The 21,834-nt window shown below is 45.3% G+C and overlaps 1 protein-coding gene across 1 annotated transcript; it reads left to right on the forward strand.

The window, feature by feature from the left end:
* LOC121644213 (cytochrome P450 7B1) lies at positions 1-17,044 on the forward strand. Its single transcript, XM_041992016.1, has 6 exons — positions 1-344; positions 5,551-5,687; positions 11,598-12,197; positions 15,358-15,564; positions 15,633-15,811; positions 16,054-17,044. The coding sequence occupies exons 1-6, from the start codon at positions 268-270 to the stop codon at positions 16,345-16,347; spliced, it is 1,494 nt and encodes a 497-aa protein (XP_041847950.1). The 5' UTR covers positions 1-267; the 3' UTR covers positions 16,348-17,044.
* The last annotated feature ends 4,790 nt before the right edge of the window (positions 17,045-21,834 follow it).

A 21,834-nucleotide genomic window follows, 5' to 3' on the forward strand; every position in this document is an offset into this window, starting at 1 on the left:
AGGATAGGAGTAAGTCTTTTATTAAAACCCTGAATCAAATATGTCCCAGTAGTATCAGTTCCCAGCGATGATAAAATAAAGAACCGGTTAGGAGCCATACGAGCCGACTCTTCTAAGGGAACCTACTACTTTGAAAAGAATTGAAGCGCCTCACCAGGTCCTTTAATTTGAAGGCGCTGACCGGAAGCGGGTGGGGTGCGTGTTTATAACAGCTGGTTCTGCTGGTAGACGCGTTTGTTCCTCTGTTGGAGGCGTTGATGTCGGACCATGTCCCCGCTGCTGCTGCTGCTGCTGCTGCTCGGCCTCCTCTGCCTGCTGCTCTGCGTCCTCCGCGGCAGGAACAGGTCAGTCCTCCCGGTCCGGTTCTCTCCGACCCGGTCCGGTTCTCTCCGACCCGGTCCGCTTCTCTCCGACCCGGTCCGCTTCTCTCCGTGTTTAACTGGATAAAATCGCAGAAAAAGTTCTGCAGCTCAGGTTAAAGTTCTGTTTCTGTTCTGCCTTCAAACAGCAGAACCCCCACGAGGTTCGGTTCTGATGTGTGTTTGATTTAAAGTTTGTCATCGATCTTTCTGATTAGTTTTATTATTGTGAGAATTATGGTTGATGAGTCTCTCTGAACACCTCTGATCGGGTCATCCAGGAGCAGAACCAGTAGACCTCTGGTCCTTATTGGTCCTACACAGATCTGGATCGGGTCTGAGGCTGATCTGGATCGGGTGGATCTGGATCGGCTGTTATTCAGATTGATTTTCCTGGAGTGGAACTAACTGTGTTGTTGTGGATGTTTGCTTGTTTGTTTGTTTGCTTGTTTGTTTGTTTGTTTGCTTGTTTGCTTGTTTGTTTGTTTGCTTGTTTGTTTGCTTGTTTGCTTGTTTGTTTGTTTGCTTGCTTGTTTGTTTGTTTGCTTGTTTGTTTGCTTGTTTGTTTGTTTGTTTGTTTGCTTGTTTGTTTGCTTGTTTGCTTGTTTGCTTGTTTGTTTGCTTGTTTGTTTGTTTGCTTGTTTGTTTGCTTGTTTGTTTGTTTGTTTGTTTGCTTGTTTGTTTGTTTGCTTGCTTGTTTGCTTGTTTGCTTGTTTGTTTGCTTGTTTGTTTGTTTGTTTGTTTGCTTGTTTGCTTGTTTGTTTGCTTGCTTGTTTGCTTGTTTGTTTGTTTGTTTGCTTGTTTGCTTGTTTGTTTGTTTGCTTGCTTGTTTGCTTGTTTGCTTGTTTGCTTGCTTGTTTGCTTGTTTGTTTTTTGTTTGCTTGTTTGCTTGTTTGTTTGTTTGCTTGTTTGTTTGCTTGTTTGCCTGTTTGCTTGCTTGTTTGTTTGTTTGTTTGCTTGTTTGCTTGTTTGCTTGCTTGTTTGTTTTTTGTTTGCTTGTTTGCTTGTTTGTTTGTTTGTTTGCTTGTTTGTTTGCTTGTTTGTTTGCTTGTTTGCCTGTTTGCTTGCTTGTTTGTTTGTTTGCTTGTTTGTTTGTTTGCTTGCTTGTTTGCTTGTTTGCTTGTTTGTTTGTTTGCTTGTTTGCTTGTTTGTTTGCTTGTTTGCTTGTTTGTTTGTTTGCTTGTTTGCTTGTTTGTTTGCTTGTTTGCTTGTTTGTTTGCTTGTTTGCTTGTTTGTTTGTTTGCTTGTTTGTTTGCTTGTTTGCTTGTTTGTTTGTTTGCTTGCTTGTTTGCTTGTTTGCTTGCTTGTTTGTTTGCTTGTTTGTTTGCTTGCTTGTTTGCTTGTTTGCTTGCTTGCTTGTTTGTTTGCTTGTTTGCTTGTTTGTTTGCTTGTTTGTTTGCTTGTTTGCTTGTTTGCTTGTTTGTTTGTTTGTTTGCTTGTTTGTTTGCTTGTTTGCTTGTTTGCCTGTTTGCTTGTTTGTTTGTTTGCTTGTTTGTTTGTTTGCTTGTTTGTTTGCTTGTTTGTTTGCTTGCTTGTTTGTTTGTTTGTTTGTTTGTTTGTTTGCTTGTTTGTTTGTTTGTCTTATATTAAACAAACTTGAGGAGCAGGAAGGAGTGTGTGGCCCCCTGAGGGGCCTCAGACCTCAGATTGGAACCAGCTGCGATTTGCTCTAGAAACCGTTTGGAACCTGAACCGGGCCGAGGAAAGAACCGATCCTGTGCTGGGAACGCTGCTTTCTCGGGTCTCGGGTCAGATGAAACGAAGAGCCTGAACCGGTTCAAACCGGTTCTTTGCTGCGTCGTCCTCAAAACTCTGGATCATCAGAAGCTGCAGCATTCAGAGGTCAGAGTTAAGTTCCTCTGGAACTGGTCCGGTACCGGGACTGGAACTGGTCGGGGATCAGGACTGCTGTGAGTTCTGGTTTCCAGTCTCTACTGAATCTGTAAGCAGCTGTTCTGGTGGTTGGGGTAGCTGTTAGAACCAGAACCAGACGGGTCAGAGATCCGGGTTCCAGCTGAGGTCTGAGTCTCTGAGCCGCTTCCTGTTGTTCAGGGAGAAGTAGGTCAGGGCGTCCTCAGGAAGATTCCACATTCCTTGGGGGGGGGGTTTGCTGATCAGAGACCCAGACCAAAACCACACCGGATTAAATGAGTCCTCCTGCAGGTCTGACACACACCCATCAGCAGGTCTCTGCCAGTAGTAACTCTGGAACCAGAACCTGGACTCTCCAGGTTCTGGTTCTGGAGAGTCCAGGTTGAAGTGGAACGCTGCGGCGGGTCCGTCCTCCTGGAACGTCGGAAGACGGAGGTGTCGCATCATGGATTCCGGCTGTGGTCCAGGGATCAGGACTCTGGAGGATCTGGTTCTGCTTGGACTCAGTTAGTCTGATAAAAGCAGAGAAGAATCAGAAATCTTTCCAGCCAGCAGATAAAACGTCTTGTCTTCATGCTGTCGTCCTCCCGGTGACGCACTTATTAAAAACATGACGCTGCCTGTAGGCCTGCATGTTGTCATGGTTACAGGCTCGTCAGGGTTTCTGGGCCAGTTCTGAACTTCAGCCTCCAGAACAATGAGGACAAACTTTGTGCTGCAGAGATAAAAACTAATGTAAACAAGCCCGAGGTGGACACCAGCAGGAGGAGGAGGAGGAGGAGGTGGAGGAGGAGGAGGAGGAGGTGGAGGGGGGAGTTGTTTGAGTCTGCTGTGGAACCTGAACTCCAGAGAGCAGCAGTGAATGATTAACAGTGGAGGGTGTGTCGAGTACAAACACACACACATAAAAACAGAAGCAGATCTTCAGTCCAAAGTTTCAGAAAAGTAAATAAAACTGTAAAGAAGTCGGGATGCTGTTTAAAATGTAAATAAAAACAGAATTCAACGATTTCCAGATCTCATCAGGTCATGTTTTACCCCCAGTAGCAGATAAACACACCTCCTCCTCCTCCTCCTCCGAGGAAACAAGACGCTTCAACGTGATGGAAATATGAGCCGATAGTTAATCTGATGCAGCAGCACGTCTGGAAACCTACCAGGTACAAAGCAGAAACACCTGGAGGAGCATTTTATTACTAATCAGGTTACCTGGCAGCAGGTCGGTAACATGACTGGATACACAGACGTGGACAAAGTTCAGTTAATGAAAGAAAAACTCACAAAGGCCACAGAAATAACTTGAATCTGAATAAAGTAATAATAAATAAAAATTCTATTTAATTTAACCAATGAAAGTCAGACGTTGCTTTTCAACCATGTTTCTACAGAATTATTTAAAAAATAAACTCATGAAACAGGCCTGGACAAACATGATGGTCCCCCTAGAAAAAACTGAAAATAATGTGACCAAAGGGACGTGTTAATCCAAGGTGTGTCCACTAATTAGCATCACAGGTGTCTACAAGCTTGTAACCAGTCAGTGGGTCTATATATAAGCTACAGGTGGTCACTGTGCTGTTTGGTGACATGGTGTGTACCACACTCAATATGGACCAGAGGAAGCAAAGGAAAGAGTTGTCTCGGGAGATTAGAAAGAAAATTATAGACCAGCATGTTAAAGGTAAAGGCTATAAGACCATCTCCAAGCAGCTTGATGTTCCTGTGGCTACAGCTGCTCATATTATTCAGAAATGTAAGATCCATGGGACTGTAGCCAACCTCCCTGGACGTGGCCGCAGGAGGAAAACTGATGACAAACCAAAGAGACGGATAATACGAACGGTAACAAAAGAGCCCAGAAAAACTTTTAAAGAGATTAAAGGTGAACTTCAAGCTGAAGGAACATCAGTATCAGATCGCACCATCCGTCCTTGTTTGAGCCAAAGTGGACTTAATGGGAGACGACCAAGGAGGAACCATTGTTAAAAACAAACCATAAAAAAGACAAACTACATGCTGACAAGCCACAAAGCTTCTGGGAGAATGTCCTATGGACAGATGAGACAAAGATGGAACTTTTTACCTTCAGCTCTATGTTTCCAGATGGAGAAATGAAGCATATGAAGAAAAGAACACCGTTCCTACTGTGGAACATGGAGGAGGTTCTGTTATGTTCTGGGCTGCTTTGCTGCATCTGGTACAGGGTGTCTTGAATCTGTGCAGGTACAATGAAATCTCAAGACTATAAAGGATTCTAGAGAGAAATGTGCTGCCAGTGTCAGAAAGCTTGGTCTCAGTCGCAGGTCATGGGTCTTACAACAGGACAATGACCCAAAACACAGCTAAAAACACCAAGAATGGCTAAGAGGAAAACATGGACTATTCTAAAGCGGCTTCTATGAGCCCTGACCTAAATCCTATTGAGCATCTTTGGAAGGAGCTGAAACATGGCATCTGGAAAAGGCTCCTTCAAACCTGAGACAACTGGAGCAGTTTGCTTATGAGGAGTGGATCAAAACACCTGCTGAGAGGTGCAGACGTCTCATTAACAGTTACAGGAATCGTTGGATTCCAGTGGTTGCCTCAAAAGGTTGTTCAACTACATATTAAGTTAAGGGAACCATCGTTTATGTCCAGGCCTGTTTCATGAGTTTATTTTTTAAATAATTCTGTTGAAACATGGTTGAAAAGCAACGTCTGACTTTCATAGAATTTTTATTGATTATTACTTTATTCAGATTCAAGTTATTTCGGTGGCCTTTGTGAGTTTTTCTTTCATTAACCGAAGGGAACCAACAGTTTTGTCCATATGTGTAAAAGGAGCATTTCAGAGAGGCAGAGTCTCTCACACGTTTGGAAATCATCCTGTTTGATTTACATTGATTTCATAGCGTCCCAGCTGTTATGAAACTGGTATTTGGGCTGCATTCCTCCAAAAATGAAGTGTATTAATAGATGTGTGGAATGTTCTGTTGGCAGCAGGGAATAAAGTTGTGACCAAAAATGGACGTTGTCTGTTGTAATAACTGGGAGGAGGGGTCAGTGGAAAAGCTTCCTTTTTTTCTGAACCCATAGATCAGATTTTATTCATACAACAAATTAAAGGAGATTGTATTTATTTTACTCATTTTTTCTGTCGCTACTCATGGTACAGGCACCTCCCTTCCTTTCGCTGTTGGATGAAGTGATGTTTTTTCCTATCTCCATTGTTGCAGCTACTAATTCTTCTCTCTCTGCGTGAACAAAGTTCTGTTTTATTTGGTGGAGAGGAAACTGATGAAGGTTAAATAATGTGTAAACCTCCTGTTTTGTCCTGCAGAAGACCTGGCGAGCCTCCTTTAATAAAGGGCTGGATTCCTTTCATTGGGAAAGCTCTGGAGTTCCATAAAGATGCCCATGGCTTCCTCGAACAACAAAGAAGGAAGATGGGAGACGTGTTTACGGTCCTGTTAGCAGGTTGGTTCTGAAACGGTCGTCAGGTGGTTTCATTCAACAAAGTTCAGTAAGAAAAGCCAGATGTTCAGTTTCCCCATCAGAGCCTCACGGTAGGTAAACAATAACAGAAAACAGACAAGCAGGAAGTAAACAATAACAGAAAACAGAGGACCAGGAAGTAAACAATAACAGAAAACAGACAAGCAGGAAGTAAACAATAACAGAAAACAGACAAGCAGGAAGTAAACAATAACAGAAAACAGAGGACCAGGAAGTAAACAATAACAGAAAACAGACAAGCAGGAAGTAAACAATAACAGAAAACAGAGGACCAGGAAGTAAACAATAACAGAAAGCAGACAATCAGGAAGTAAACAATAACAGAAAACAGAGAACCAGGAAGTAAACAATAACAGAAAACAGACAACCAGGAAGTAAACAATAAGAGAAAGCAGACAACCAGGAAGTAAACAATAACAGAAAGCAGACAACCAGGAAGTAAACAATAACAGAAAACAGACAAGCAGGAAGTAAACAATAACAGAAAACAGAGGACCAGGAAGTAAACAATAACAGAAAGCAGACAATCAGAAAGTAAACAATAACAGAAAACAGAGAACCAGGAAGTAAACAATAACAGAAAACAGACAACCAGGAAGTAAACAATAAGAGAAAGCAGACAACCAGGAAGTAAACAATAACAGAAAGCAGACAACCAGGAAGTAAACAATAACAGAAAACAGACAACCAGGAAGTAAACAATAACAGAAAGCAGACAACCAGGAAGTAAACAATAACAGAAAACAGAGAACCAGGAAGTAAACAATAACAGAAAACAGACAACCAGGAAGTAAACAATAACAGAAAACAGAGAACCAGGAAGTAAACAATAACAGAAAGCAGACAACCAGGACGTAAACGATAACAGAAAGCAGACAACCAGGAAGTAAACAATAACAGAAAACAGACAACCAGGAAGTAAACAATAACAGAAAGCAGACAACCAGGACGTAAACGATAACAGAAAGCAGACAACCAGGAAGTAAACAATAACAGAAAACAGACAACCAGGAAGTAAACAATAACAGAAAGCAGACAACCAGAGGGGTATTGCACGAAACCAGAATAAAGAAATCCAGGATAATTAAGCAAGCCCAGCTTGACTAGCTTGCGCGGCCTATCCTGGCTTAATTGGTTGCACGTTTGCTGAGCCAGGATGAGAAGGTGCGGCTAGGTTAAGCCAGGTGAAGATAGTTGGGATAAGTGCATGTGCACGGCATACTGAAGCAGACCTCGCGATCGCTCACAGAATCACCGATGGGGAAATGGATAAAAGTCGCGCGTACCCCTCAGGAAGTAAACAATAACAGAAAACAGACAACCAGGAAGTAAACAATAACAGAAAACAGAGAACCAGGAAGTAAACAATAACAGAAAGCAGATAACCAGGATGTAAACAGTAACAGAAACCAGACAACCAGGAAGTAAACAATAACAGAAAGCAGACAACCAGGATGTAAACAGTAACAGAAACCAGACAACCAGGACTTAAACAATAACAGAAAGCAGACAACCAGGACGTAAACAATAACAGAAAGCAGACAACCAGAGGGGTATTGCACGAAACCAAGATAAGGGATTAAGCCGGGATATGTTGGTTATCCTGGCTGAATTTAGTCCTAAGTCAGTTGCATGAAAGCAGCTCAAACTAAACCCGGCCAATTTACTGTGGTGATTTATCCGCTGCAGTTAGCCTGCTCCAGACCAGGCTAACTGCTCAGGCTAAGATTAATCCTAGCGAGTCACCTGCATGTCCAACGTCAATTCTATGAGGAATTAATGTGTTTTACAGCATGTCCATGGTCTTCCTAAGTATGGCGCGTCATTTTAATCATCCAGTATTAAAATATTACATATACAGTCACTGTACATTTAATCCAAATCTGTTCGTAATCGCAGCAGCCTTTTTATATGGATTCGAGTTGTAGTATTATTATTCTATTCTATTCTACAGTCATTTAGCAGACGCTTTTATCCAAAGCGACTTACATTTGAGAGTAAGAACAACACAAGCATGAATTCAAACAAGATGGGACGTCATAATTAAGTGTTAGTCAGACCGCTTTTGAGTCCAGTTAGACCCAGGTGCTGTCGTTTAGTGCTAGTGCAGTGCATATAATTTTTTTTTTTTCCAGTCATTTTATTTAAATACAGGATCACGATTTCATCACACAATATCAACTTGGTCATAAGTGCATGATTTCATCAGGCCAAGTGTTATATTGCTATGCTAATGAAGACTGCTCGTCAAATTGCTGTCAGAGGTTTTATAAATATGTGTTTTATTGCATTAATTGAGATTACAAAACACAGCGGATGAGGTTACAAAGGTGTATTCAAAGAAATCCGTGACGAGGGCAATGTAGAATATTCAGGTCCACCTCCCCTTCACCTGTTCCCTCTTCATAATGGCTTGCCCTTTTTCGGAGGATGTGCTGGACGAGGAAGTCCGCATCCTCAGAAGAGCATTCAGACGTGAACGAGTCTTCAGGGACAGCTCACATCCCCTGGCCTTTGGAGATGACTATGTCATTGAGAGATACAGATTTTCGGTTACTGGATTTCCAGGTCCAGTTTTCTGAGTGTCCGGCGTTTAATCTCTAGATCCAGCTCCATTTCTTGGAGCTTGCTCTTTTTGAGTCAGCTTTTAACATCTGCCAGCTCTCTCTCTCTCTCCAGGTGCCCTGAATAAAGCGTTCTGACAGTTTGTGAAGTCTGTAAAGGAAATGTCAGTTAGCACAGCAGGATTTGTGCATAACGTAGATTTACTTTAGCCAATACTCACAATGTTACCAGGCCGATTAGGAGACTGTGCAGCATCCGGGTCCTGCTACACATTTTCTATTAGCACCACATCACTGACTTCATATCCTTCATGGAATAAATAAGCAGGCCAATCCCATAAAACTGACATGCCTCAAGCCTTCTGGACTCCACTGACACAGTCTCCTCATCTGCAGATGTGCATTCTGCAGCTGCAGATGTACCTTCCCCCTGCCGTATACATGCAGCGAGAGGACTCGGATTAAGATTTCACAGAACATACCAAGCCTGTGATTTCGAGACACTGTACTAACCGGATCATCTTCTGGTGGCTCCAAAAGTGTAAATGTGTTCCCAGACACTGCAAGGTTATCCAAAGTCAGACACTATATTATATTTGATTGTGTTCCATGTGCAGTAGAATTGCAGTACTTTGTGTACCTTGTATGAAGCGGACAGTTTCTGTGGCTGGGACAGAGTCAGTTATTGTCCCTCCCTGGATCCCCTCCATCACTGGCCTCCCTTTATTTAAATGGAGTGCCAGTTCCTCTGCTGGAGTCACATCCTGGCTTGGTGGGCCGCCCCCTGTGCCAGTTCTATAGGCCTTTTTTTAACTGCTACAATCATACAGACATTGAACATGTCAGCAGACACCTCATCTATTCACCTCATTTGTTCACGGTTATCTACTTTGGAGTCACTTACCAGCCTGCAAAAAGTTCTTATATTTATTTTTTTCTTGCTGCAGGTCCTTTTATGGCCAGACAGGTTTGTCCTTTATGAAGGACAGAAAGATAAAATAGATAAAAACGTTACATGAGGAAAATAGATTAAATGGCACATTGTGGATAATTGTTTGCACCTAATCATACTCTACATTTCCTGAGTAACATGCACCTGCTTGTCACTCTTAAAGTATACAACAGTTAGTGGATTTGAAAAGTAATCCTTTAATTGTAGCCTAATTATGACAGTTCCAGTGGAGCACTGTTTATTAATTGTACAGTTTTTGACTACTTACGCATTGAGCCGGTCGGCTATTGTCTGCCAGGCTCTCTCGCGTTCTTTACTTATGGCATTGGTATTGCCTTTTTTCCTTAAAATATCCTTAACTTCGTCAGAGAACTCCGTCAGGAGCTGTTGTTCAGCGGCCGTGACGTAGGACGTGCGACTTTTATCCATTTCCCCATCAGTGATTCTGTGAGCGATCGCAAGGTCTGCTTCAGTATGCCGTGCACACGCACTTATCCCAACTATCTTCACCTGGCTTAACCTAGCCGCACCTTCTCATCCTGGCTCAGCAAACGTGCAACCAATTAAGCCAGGATAGGCCGCGCAAGCTAGGTCAAGCTGGGCTTGCTTAATTATCCTGGATTTCTTTATTCTGGTTTCGTGCAATACCCCTCTGGAAGTAAACAATAACAGAAAGCAGACAACCAGGACGTAAACAATAACAGAAAGCAGACAACCAGGAAGTAAACAATAACAGAAAACAGACAACCAGGAAGTAAACGATAACAGAAAGCAGACAACCAGGATGTAAACGATAACAGAAAGCAGACAACCAGGAAGTAAACGATAACAGAAAGCAGACAACCAGGACGTAAACAATAGCAGAAAGCAGACAACCAGGACGTAAACAATAGCAGAAAGCAGACAACCAGGACGTAAACAATAGCAGAAAGCAGACAACCAGGACGTAAACAATAGCAGAAAGCAGACAACCAGGACGTAAACGATAACAGAAAACAGACAACCAGGAAGTAAACGATAACAGAAAGCAGACAACCAGGACGTAAACGATAACAGAAAGCAGACAACCAGGACGTAAACAATAGCAGAAAGCAGACAACCAGGACGTAAACAATAGCAGAAAGCAGACAACCAGGACGTAAACAATAGCAGAAAGCAGACAACCAGGACGTAAACAATAGCAGAAAGCAGAGAACCAGGAAGTAAACAATAACAGAAAGCAGACAACCAGGACGTAAACAATAACAGAAAGCAGACAACCAGGAAGTTAACAATAACAGAAAGCAGACAACCAGGACGTAAACAATAACAGAAAGTAGACAACCAGGATGTAAACAATAACAGAAAGCAGACAACCAGGAAGTAAACAATAACAGAAAGCAGACAACCAGGAAGTAAACAATAACAGAAAGCAGACAACCAGGACGTAAACAATAACAGAAAACAGAGAACCAGGAGGTGTTCCACCAGCGTAGCTACAGAAAGCCAGGCTGTATCAGGAAAGCTTCGCTTGAACTTACATCAGCTCTGAATTAAGGATCAAGCTGTTCCACTAACACATTCCAGCTGCATGTACTTGAAGCTAATCCAAGCGAGGCTTACATGGCCTGGCTATGTGGGAGGTCCTGAGGAGCGAGTGGACGGTGGAAAAGAGGAGCAGCAGGAAAAGAGAGCAAACCGAGAGCTTCATTTTCTCAGCAGCTGAACAAAGAAAGCTGATGGAGATCAGTGACGTGCGGTGGGTTCATGGCTGGTGAGGCACCGACTCCTCTGGAGTCACATTTACATCGTAAGAACAAAAAGAGCTTCTTATTTCACTTCAAGCACCTTCATCTCCTGCCATGTGAGGGCCTCTCGATGGTGGTCGAGGTTGGATGGTCTGGACTTCTTGGGGAAATGAACCAAGCAGGACGTCTTCCAGAGAACTGGAACTCTCTCCTGACTCTAGCTCAGACTGAATAAGTGCAGCAAGATAGGGGCAGCTGGGTGGTGCAGGTCTTCAGGATCCTGGGCCAGATCCCATCTGGACCTGCAGCCTTCCTCTGGTGTAGTCAAACAACAGCAGTGGATTTCTGCTCTGTTCTGAATGAGTGACTTGTTGCTATAGTAACCATCAGGCTGATGTCAAAGACCAAGATGTCTGCCGCCACCGTTTGGGTTAAAGGTGCGTTCAGGGACCTGCACCAGAATGGACTCTGTTCTGCAAGGAGCTCAGCAGAAGTTTACAGATGAAGTTCCCAAACTGGGAGGATGAAGTCGGTTTTCATGGAGCTGATGGTTGGAAACGTGTGAGCAAAGTGTAGATTCCAGCTCAGCTGTTTTTATTGACATGTTTGTCCTGTTTCTGCCCTGCAGGTAAATACACGACCTTCATCATGGACCCGTTACTGTATCCAAGCATCATCAAACATGGCCGGCAGCTGGACTTCCACAAGTTCACCCATAAGGTGGTTCCCCTGACCTTCGGCTACCCGCCCGTCCTCAGCACCACGTTCCCTGGCCTATGGGAGCAGATCAAGCGCTCCTTCCAGCTCCTGCAGGGCGACAGCCTCACGCCCCTGACAGAGAGCATGATGGGGAACCTGATGCTGGTCTTCCGGGAGGATCACTGTGGGCGCGACGACGGCTGGAGGAGCGGCAGCCTGTATGAATTCTGCTCCTCGGTCATGTTCGAGGCCACCTTCCTCACCATCTATGGCAAACCAGCGACCAGCAGCCGCCACAGCGAGATGGAGGTGCTGAGACGCGACTTTGTCAAGTTTGACAACATGTTTCCGCTCCTCATCGCTCAGATCCCCATCTGGCTGCTGGGACAGACCAAGGCCATCCGCCAGAAGCTCATCAGCTATTTCCTGCCCCAGCGGATGGCGTGCTGGTCCAACACTTCCCAGTTCATCAGGAGACGGTTGGAGCTGTTCGAGCAGCACGTGGCGCTGAGCGACACAGACAAAGCAGGTGGAGACCAGCTCTTTACTCGGTTTGTCCGATCTGGTTGGTCCAGATCTGTCCTAGAGTTCTTAGATGATCCCTGCTCCAACACACCTGATTCATATCAGGCTGGTCTCCTCAACAGCTGGTCCTCCAGTTCTCCACAAGCCAGTTAATGAGCCGATCCTTTGATCCAGGTGATGTGAGCAGGAAACATCCAGAACTCCCAGGACTGGATTTAAAGATCTGGGTGTTAGGAGAGGAGGTGTTCTCTGCAGAGATGAGGTTTTAGGTGGACGCTCTGGCTCTGATAGAGTTCGATAGGTCCTTCCGCCATCGTGGAGGTAATTCAGATTAAATGGGATCTTACAGGTTTTACATACTCTGTTCATTTTGACCAGATCTTGTAAAACTTTCTAACATTTTTCTTTAGTTTTGTGTCATTAATGTTCAAACTTTCCTCATTTGCACCACCCATGCTGTCTTTATGTTTATGGATCTCTTCCCTGTGGGGTCTAAAACCAGGTAAATCCTAAAGATGTGATTGTGGCTCCGCTGGTCCCACAAAGCTCCAACAAGCCTCACCACCACCCTGATGTGGTTTCTGGATGAGTGTAATGAGGAATCTTGTCATGTTTTTCCAGCAGAGATGTGTTTAGAAAACGTTTTTGGACATTTTACGGTTTGATGTGTCCCGCTGGGACACAGGACAGATGTCTGGAGGAGTCGGCATCTCCTCCACATCTCGGCCGAGCCTCCGACGCGCCTCACAGTGGAATTTCATCAAAACTGTTTATTTTTACAGTCAGTTTATTTTTTACACCAGTTTGCTCCGGTTGTGTCTTATAGTTAATGTCTTTCAGTAATTCTTTTCCTGACGGTCTTTGGACATGTGAGGACTTACTAACATCTAAATTAGTTCCCACCAGATCCTTAACATGCTCATCACGAACAGTTCCAGAGTTCTTGAAGGACTTTCCAAAGATCTTCTTTGGATGTTGGTTGCCTTTTTGTCGGTTCTGACCAGTACCAGGACTGGGCTGAAGCTTGTCCTGTCCCAAGAGTGGGCTAGAACTGGTCCGGTACCAGGACTGGGCTGAAACTTGTCCTGTCCCAAGAGTGGACTAGAACTGGTCCGGTACCAGGACTGGGCTGACACTTGTCCTGTCCCAAGAGTGGGCTAGAACTGGTCCGGTACCAGGACTGGGCTGAAACTTGTCCTGTCCCAAGAGTGGACTAGAACTGGTCCGGTACCAGGACTGGGCTGACACTTGTCCTGTCCCAAGAGTGGACTAGAACTGGTCCGGTACCAGGACTGGGCTGAAACTTGTCCTGTCCCAAGAGTGGACTAGAACTGGTCCGGTACCAGGACTGGGCTGAAACTTGTCCTGTCCCAAGAGTGGGCTAGAACTGGTCCTCTACCAGGACTGGGCTGACACTTGTCCTGTCCCAAGAGTGGACTAGAACTGGTCCGGTACCAGGACTGGGCTGACACTTGTCCTGTCCCAAGAGTGGACTAGAACTGGTCCGGTACCAGGACTGGGCTGACACTTGTCCTGTCCCAAGAGTGGGCTAGAACTGGTCCGGTACCAGGACTGGGCTGAAACTTGTCCTGTCCCAAGAGTGGACTAGAACTGGTCCGGTACCAGGACTGGGCTGACACTTGTCCTGTCCCAAGAGTGGACTAGAACTGGTCCGGTACCAGGACTGGGCTGAAACTTGTCCTGTCCCAAGAGTGGACTAGAACTGGTCCGGTACCAGGACTGGGCTGACACTTGTCCTGTCCCAAGAGTGGGCTAGAACTGGTCCGGTACCAGGACTGGGCTGAAACTTGTCCTGTCCCAAGAGTGGGCTAGAACTGGTCCTCTACCAGGACTGGGCTGAAGCTTGTCCTGTCCCAAGAGTGGACTAGAACTGGTCCTCTACCAGGACTGGGCTGAAGCTTGTCCTGTCCCAAGAGTGGACTAGAACTGGTCCTCTACCAGGACTGGGCTGACGCTTGTCCTGTCCCAAGAGTGGACTAGAACTGGTCCGGTACCAGGACTGGGCTGAAGCTTGTCCTGTCCCAAGAGTGGACTAGAACTGGTCCGGTACCAGGACTGGGCTGAAACTTGTCCTGTCCCAAGAGTGGACTAGAACTGGTCCGGTACCAGGACTGGGCTGAAACTTGTCCTGTCCCAAGAGTGGACTAGAACTGGTCCTCTACCAGGACTGGGCTGAAACTTGTCCTGTCCCAAGAGTGGACTAGAACTGGTCCGGTACCAGGACTGGGCTGAAACTTGTCCTGTCCCAAGAGTGGACTAGAACTGGTCCTCTACCAGGACTGGGCAGAAGCTTGTCCTGTCCCAAGAGTGGACTAGAACTGGTCCGGTACCAGGACTGGGCTGACACTTGTCCTGTCCAAGAGTGGACTAGAACTGGTCCTCTACCAGGACTGGGCTGAAGCTTGTCCTGTCCCAAGAGTGGACTAGAACTGGTCCGGTACCAGGACTGGGCTGAAGCTTGTCCTGTCCCAAGAGTGGACTAGAACTGGTCCGGTACCAGGACTGGGCTGAAACTTGTCCTGTCCCAAGAGTGGACTAGAACTGGTCCGGTACCAGGACTAGGCTGAAGCTTGTCCTGTCCCAAGAGTGGACTAGAACTGGTCCTCTACCAGGACTGGGCTGAAGCTTGTCCTGTCCCCAGAGTGGGCTAGAACTGGTCCTCTACCAGGACTGGGCTGAAGCTTGTCCTGTCCCAAGAGTGGACTAGAACTGGTCCGGTACCAGGACTGGGCTGAAGCTTGTCCTGTCCCAAGAGTGGACTAGAACTGGTCCGGTACCAGGACTGGGCTGAAACTTGTCCTGTCCCAAGAGTGGACTAGAACTGGTCCGGTACCAGGACTGGGCTGAAGCTTGTCCTGTCCCAAGAGTGGACTAGAACTGGTCCTCTACCAGGACTGGGCTGACGCTTGTCCTGTCCCAAGAGTGGACTAGAACTGGTCCGGTACCAGGACTGGGCTGACGCTTGTCCTGTCCCAAGAGTGGACTAGAACTAGTCCGGTACCAGGACTGGGCTGAAGCTTGTCCTGTCCCAAGAGTGGACTAGAACTGGTCCGGTACCAGGACTGAGACTCTGGATCAGGATTGTTGTGAAGGGGTGGACCAGTGTTTGAGTTCTGACTCCCAGATTTCCTCTGGATTCCCAGCTCATCATTTCGCCATTCTGTGGGCCTCGGTGGGGAACACCCTTCCTGCCACCTTCTGGGCCGTGTATTTCCTGGTGAGCCACCCTGATGCTCGGCAGGTGGTCCGTCAGGAGATCCTGGAGGTCCTACAAGGCAGCGGTGTGGATTTCAGCAGCGACAGAGATGTGATGCTCAGCAGAGCGCAGCTGGATCAGCTCATCTTTCTGGGTACGTTGATGCTCTCAGATCTTCTTGAGATGTGGACATGTCTGATAACGGACCTCCTTCCTCCACAGAGAGCGCCATCAATGAGAGCCTCCGCCTGTCCTCCGCCTCCACCAACATCCGAGTGGCCCAGGAGGACTTCACCCTGCAGCTGGAAGCCAAGCGCTCCATGGCCGTCAGGAATGGAGACATCATCGCCCTGTACCCTCAGAGTATGCACCTGGACCCCGAGATCTATGAGGAGCCACAGGTACCCACCAGTTCTCGTGTTTAATAGAGCCTGGGCTTTTCCTGGGTTCATTCAGGTGTTTTCAGGGGGTTCTGGATCGTCTGTGGGCAACTTTGTTGTACAAAAACCAGAACTTCAATAGAGCTGTAAATCTGATACATCAGCTGATTTCAGGAAAACTGCGTCAAACACGTCAAGTGGGTCAGAAAATCCACCTTTGGGTTGGTGTCACCTGTAAATGAGTCCTCTTCCTGTTTCCTCAGGAGTTCCGCTTTGACCGCTTCGTGCAGGACGGCAGAGAGAAGACGGAGTTCTACAAGGATGGACAGAAGCTCCGGTACTACCTGATGCCGTTCGGGTCCGGGTCCTCCATGTGTCCCGGCCGGTACTTTGCCATCAACGAGATCAAACAGTTCGTGTGTCTGCTGCTGCTCTACTTCGACCTGCAGCTGGAGGACGGGCAGAACCGACCGGCGCTGGACCCTGGCCGGGCCGGGCTGGGAATCCTGCTGCCGTCCACAGACGTCCGGTTCCGCTACAGACTGCGAGCCGTGTGACCAGAAGCCAGCATTTTCAACCAGAGTCTGACAACAAAACCAACGGTTGGACTATCTGCAGAAACCTTCCTCGTAATCTTCATCATCAGTTCAATCCAGCTTTATTTATACAGCTCCAATTCACAACAAAGTCATCTGAAGTTACTTTTACAGACACAGTCCAGTTCATCATAGTGCAGTTATAATCTGATTAACACAAGTTCCTTATATTATCTACACTAGTCCTGTTTATAGTAACTGTGTTCATTAAATAATTACCTAGCTAAGATAAGGGAAAGTAGACAGGATGGATCAGAGGAAAGGAGACAGGATGGATCAAAGGAAAGGAGTCAGGATGGATCAGAGGAAAGGAGTCAGGATGGATCAGAGGAAAGGAGACAGGATGGATCAGAGGAAAGGAGACAGGATGGATCAAAGGAAAGGAGTCAGGATGGATCAGAGGAAAGGAGTCAGGATGGATCAGAGGAAAGGAGTCAGGATGGATCAGAGGAAAGGAGTCAGGATGGATCAGAGGAAAGGAGACAGGATGGATCAGAGGAAAGGAGTCAGGATGGATCAGAGGAAAGGAGTCAGGATGGATCAGAGGAAAGGAGACAGGATGGATCAGAGGAAACAAAATGTTTTCCTGCTTTTAGGGAACGAGGTGGATGGGACGTTCAGGGGAAGCAGGAAATTCTGGATGGGCCTTTACATAATGTAGAATAAAAACTGAAAGTCCAGAAAGTCATATGAACCACCAAATACGAGCTGCACGACAAGAAGTCACAAAACTATTTCTGTACTGTCTGATGTCCATCACTCACTGTGGCTCCTCTTCTGTGGTTGGACTGAACCCACCTGAGGACCGGTGTCAGGAAGTAGACTGGGCCGTAGATACTGCCCCACCTGAGGACCGGTGTCAGGAAGTAGACTGAGCCGCAGATACTGCCCCACCTGAGGACCGGTGTCAGGAAGTAGACTGACCGGTAGATACTGCCCCACCTGAGGGCCGGTGTCAGGAAGTAGACTGAGCCGTAGATACTGCCCCACCTGAGCTCCGGTGTCAGGAAGTAGACTGACCCGTAGATACTGCCCCACCTGAGCTCCGGTGTCAGGAAGTAGACTGAGCCATAGATACTGCCCCACCTGAGGACCGGTGTCAGGAAGTAAACTGAGCTGTAGATACTGCCCCACCTGAGCTCCGGTGTCAGGAAGTAGACTGAGCCATAGATACTGCCCCACCTGAGGACCGGTGTCAGGAAGTAAACTGAGCTGTAGATACTGCCCCACCTGAGCTCCGGTGTCAGGAAGTAGACTGAGCCATAGATACTGCCCCACCTGAGGACCGGTGTCAGGAAGTAAACTGAGCTGTAGATACTGCCCCACCTGAGGACCGGTGTCAGGAAGTAGACTGAGCCGCCTCACAGTGATGACAGGTTGTTTCTGGGACTGAAACCGGTTCAGTCTAGACGGAGCTGTGTGGATATTTAGAACCAGACTGGTGGTTTTGATCCAAACTGTGGTCATGTGACCAGCGAGCGATCAGCTGATCTGTGCTGTACATACTGAATCTGAGACGATGTTTAACAAGCTGCAGCTTTTCTGGGAAGTTCTGTCTGAAAACTCAGTTTCAACAAATATTTACTCTTTTTGTAATGAACTTATTTTAATAAAACTGATTTTAATTAATATGTATGGAATTATTGATTAAAGCAAGAAACATATATGTAGTATAGAGTCCTGAGAGCTTGAGGGTCCTCCAGTATCTTAGCTGTTCCTAGGACTGCTCTCTTCTGGATGGAGATGTCTGATAGTTCCCCAGGTATCTGGAGAGTCTTCTCCAGTGTGGGGGACACGGCCCCCAGAGCTCCGATGACCACTGATACTACTGGTACCTTCACCTTCTGCCTGTATAAACCAGTCTGTAACAGCTTTTAATCCCAGTATAAACCAGTCTAGCAGCTTTTAATCCCAGTATAAACCAGTCTGTAGCAGCTTTTAATCCCAGTATAAACCAGTCTGTAGCAGCTTTTAATCCCAGTATAAACCAGTCCGTAGGAGCTTTTAATCCCAGTATAAACCAGTCTGTAACAGCTTTTAATCCCAGTATAAACCAGTCTGTAGCGGCTTTTAATCCCAGTATAAACCAGTCTGTAGCAGCTTTTAATCCCAGTATAAACCAGTCTGTAGCAGCTTTTAATCCCAGTATAAACCAGTCTGTAGCAGCTTTTAATCCCAGTATAAACCAGTCTGTAGCAGCTTTTAATCCCAGTATAAACCAGTCCGTAGCAGCTTTTAATCCCAGTATAAACCAGTCCGTAGGAGCTTTTAATCCCAGTATAAACCAGTGTGTAGCGGCTTTTAATCCCAGTATAAACCAGTCTGTAGCGGCTTTTAATCCCAGTATAAACCAGTCTGTAGCGGCTTTTAATCCCAGTATAAACCAGTCTGTAGCAGCTTTTAATCCCAGTATAAACCAGTCTGTAACAGCTTTTAATCCCAGTATAAACCAGTCTGTAGCAGCTTTTAATCCCAGTATAAACCAGTCTGTAACAGCTTTTAATCCCAGTTTAAACCAGTCTGTAACAGCTTTTAATCCCAGTATAAACCAGTCTGTAGCAGCTTTTAATCCCAGTACAAACCAGTCTGTAGCAGCTTTTAATCCCAGTATAAACCAGTCTGTAGTAGCTTTTAATCCCAGTATAAACCAGTCTGTAGCAGCTTTTAATCCCAGTACAAACCAGTCTGTAGCAGCTTTTAATCCCAGTATAAACCAGTCTGTAACAGCTTTTAATCCCAGTATAAACCAGTCTGTAGCAGCTTTTAATCCTAGTATAAACCAGTCTGTAGCAGCTTTTAATCCCAGTATAAACCAGTCTGTAGCAGCTTTTAATCCCAGTATAAACCAGTCTGTAGTAGCTTTTAATCCCAGTATAAACCAGTCTGTAGCAGCTTTTAATCCCAGTACAAACCAGTCTGTAGCAGCTTTTAATCCCAGTATAAACCAGTGTGTAGCAGCTTTTAATCCCAGTTTAAACCAGTCTGTAGCAGCTTTTAATCCCAGTACAAACCAGTCTGTAGCAGCTTTTAATCCCAGTATAAACCAGTGTGTAACAGCTTTTAATCCCAGTTTAAACCAGTCTGTAGCAGCTTTTAATCCCAGTATAAACCAGTCTGTAGCAGCTTTTAATCCCAGTATAAACCAGTCTGTAACAGCTTTTAATCCCAGTTTAAACCAGTCTGTAGCAGCTTTTAATCCCAGTATAAACCAGTCTGTAGCAGCTTTTAATCCCAGTATAAACCAGTCTGTAGCAGCTTTTAATCCCAGTATAAACCAGTCTGTAGCAGCTTTTAATCCCAGTATAAACCAGTCTGTAACAGCTTTTAATCCCAGTATAAACCAGTCTGTAGCAGTTTTTAATCCCAGTTTAAACCAGTCTGTAACAGCTTTTAATCCCAGTATAAACCAGTCTGTAACAGCTTTTAATCCCAGTATAAACCAGTCTGTAGCAGCTTTTAATCCCAGTATAAACCAGTCTGTAGCAGTTTTTAATCCCAGTATAAACCAGTCTGTAGCAGCTTTTAATCCCAGTATAAACCAGTCTGTAACAGCTTTTAATCCCAGTATAAACCAGTCTGTAACAGCTTTTAATCCCAGTATAAACCAGTCTGTAACAGCTTTTAATCCCAGTATAAACCAGTCTGTAACAGCTTTTAATCCCAGTATAAACCAGTCTGTAACAGCTTTTAATCCCAGTATAAACCAGTCTGTAACAGCTTTTAATCCCAGTATAAACCAGTCTGTAACAGCTTTTAATCCCAGTATAAACCAGTCTGTAACAGCTTTTAATCCCACTATAAACCAGTCTGTAGCAGCTTTTAATCCCAGTATAAACCAGTCTGTAACAGCTTTTAATCCCAGTATAAACAAGTCTGTAACAGCTTTTAATCCCACTATAAACCAGTCTGTAGCAGCTTTTAATCCCAGTATAAACCAGCATGATCTTTGTTTCATTTTTCTTTTTGTATTTGGAATTTTCATGGCTGTACATTTGGTTTTGTATGTGTTTGAAATAAACTTACTATATATATATATATATATATATATATATATGTGTGTGTGTATATACATATATATATATATATATATACATATATATATATATATATATATATTATCCCCCATAATTAAGGATAACATCCTGTATCTGATTCTCCAACAGTAGAAATTCAAATTCCTGCTGTTAGAAGTACAAAATACTCAGATTTTACCACATATGGTAGTTCATGATTTCCTGAACCAGACTGATGTCTTTTATCACAAGAAGAGGAAGAGGATGGTGAGCAGGTTGGTGAGGAGACTCGGCATGGCTGCCAGTAGATCGGGATCATTTATGGAATTCCGACGTCAGATGTGAGGGATTTTTCCTCACCATGGTCTTTCCAGCATGTTCTAAAGGAACGTACCAGAGGGCATGCAGACAAACCGGATGCTGAAACTCATCGCCATGGTGATGGTGGCTATGTGAGTGACTGTAAAACGGTACCATCTGATGACATATTGTTCAGGAAGTGATAGATCATCTATTAGAGGTCTGAAAATCCTTCCTACGTAGATCATTGTTCATTAATTCTGCTTTTAATTTCATTGGAATCGTGTTGCTATGACAACCCAGATCTGACAGCTGCTCCAGGTGGGGGAGACAGGTGGAAACTCAGGCTTTCTTCTAGTGTTGACAAAGTCAGTTACCATGGTAACAGACTCAGGGTTTAATTTACCTCTTCCTTGACAGAAAACCCAGGTTGCCTCAGCTCAGGGTTAACTCGGTGGTCTGTGGATCCTCCAGCAGGGGGCAGCACTGCAGCTCTCAGCTCTTCTGTGGTTGTGACTGCATCTGACAATGCTTCCATCTTCTCCTCCATCATCCCACTCTTCTGCTCCTCTTCCTCCCTCGGTGCAGACATTCTGGCCTCCTCATCCTCCGGTGGAAACCGATGAACTGCTCCTCAACCTGCCTCTGTGAGTCGGACCCAGACCTTCATGTCAAACTTCTGAACTTCCTTCTGGAGCTCCAGTTTCCTCTGCAGTGGTTCCAGAGTTTCCTGAACTTCCTTCCTGTGCTGTCAGATGGTCCAGACAGTGGAGCTGGAGTTCCTCAGACCTCGGAGACCTTCTGAAGCTTTCTGGTCTCTGTCCTGTAGGAAGTTCTCACAGCATCTCTTCAGGTCATCGTTCCAGAGTTCCCGGTTCTGCTTTTCCGTCCAGCTGCCTTGAAGACGATGGGATCTCTGAAGATGTCTGGACAGCTGAGGTCTGATCCGGAGGACATGTTTCTCCTCTCATCTTCACCTGTTTCCTGGAGGGTCACATGACCATCAGACACCAGGGCTTCTGGACTTTCTGCAGTTTTCTGGCTTTCACAAAGACAAGAAGAAGAAAAACAGAAGGAGAAAATGAATAAATTACTAAAAAAATAAAGAAAATAGAAAACGAAAAGCAAATAATTA

This window comes from Melanotaenia boesemani, chromosome 8 (genome assembly GCF_017639745.1).
Source record: "Melanotaenia boesemani isolate fMelBoe1 chromosome 8, fMelBoe1.pri, whole genome shotgun sequence".
Classification (NCBI taxonomy): domain Eukaryota; kingdom Metazoa; phylum Chordata; class Actinopteri; order Atheriniformes; family Melanotaeniidae; genus Melanotaenia; species Melanotaenia boesemani.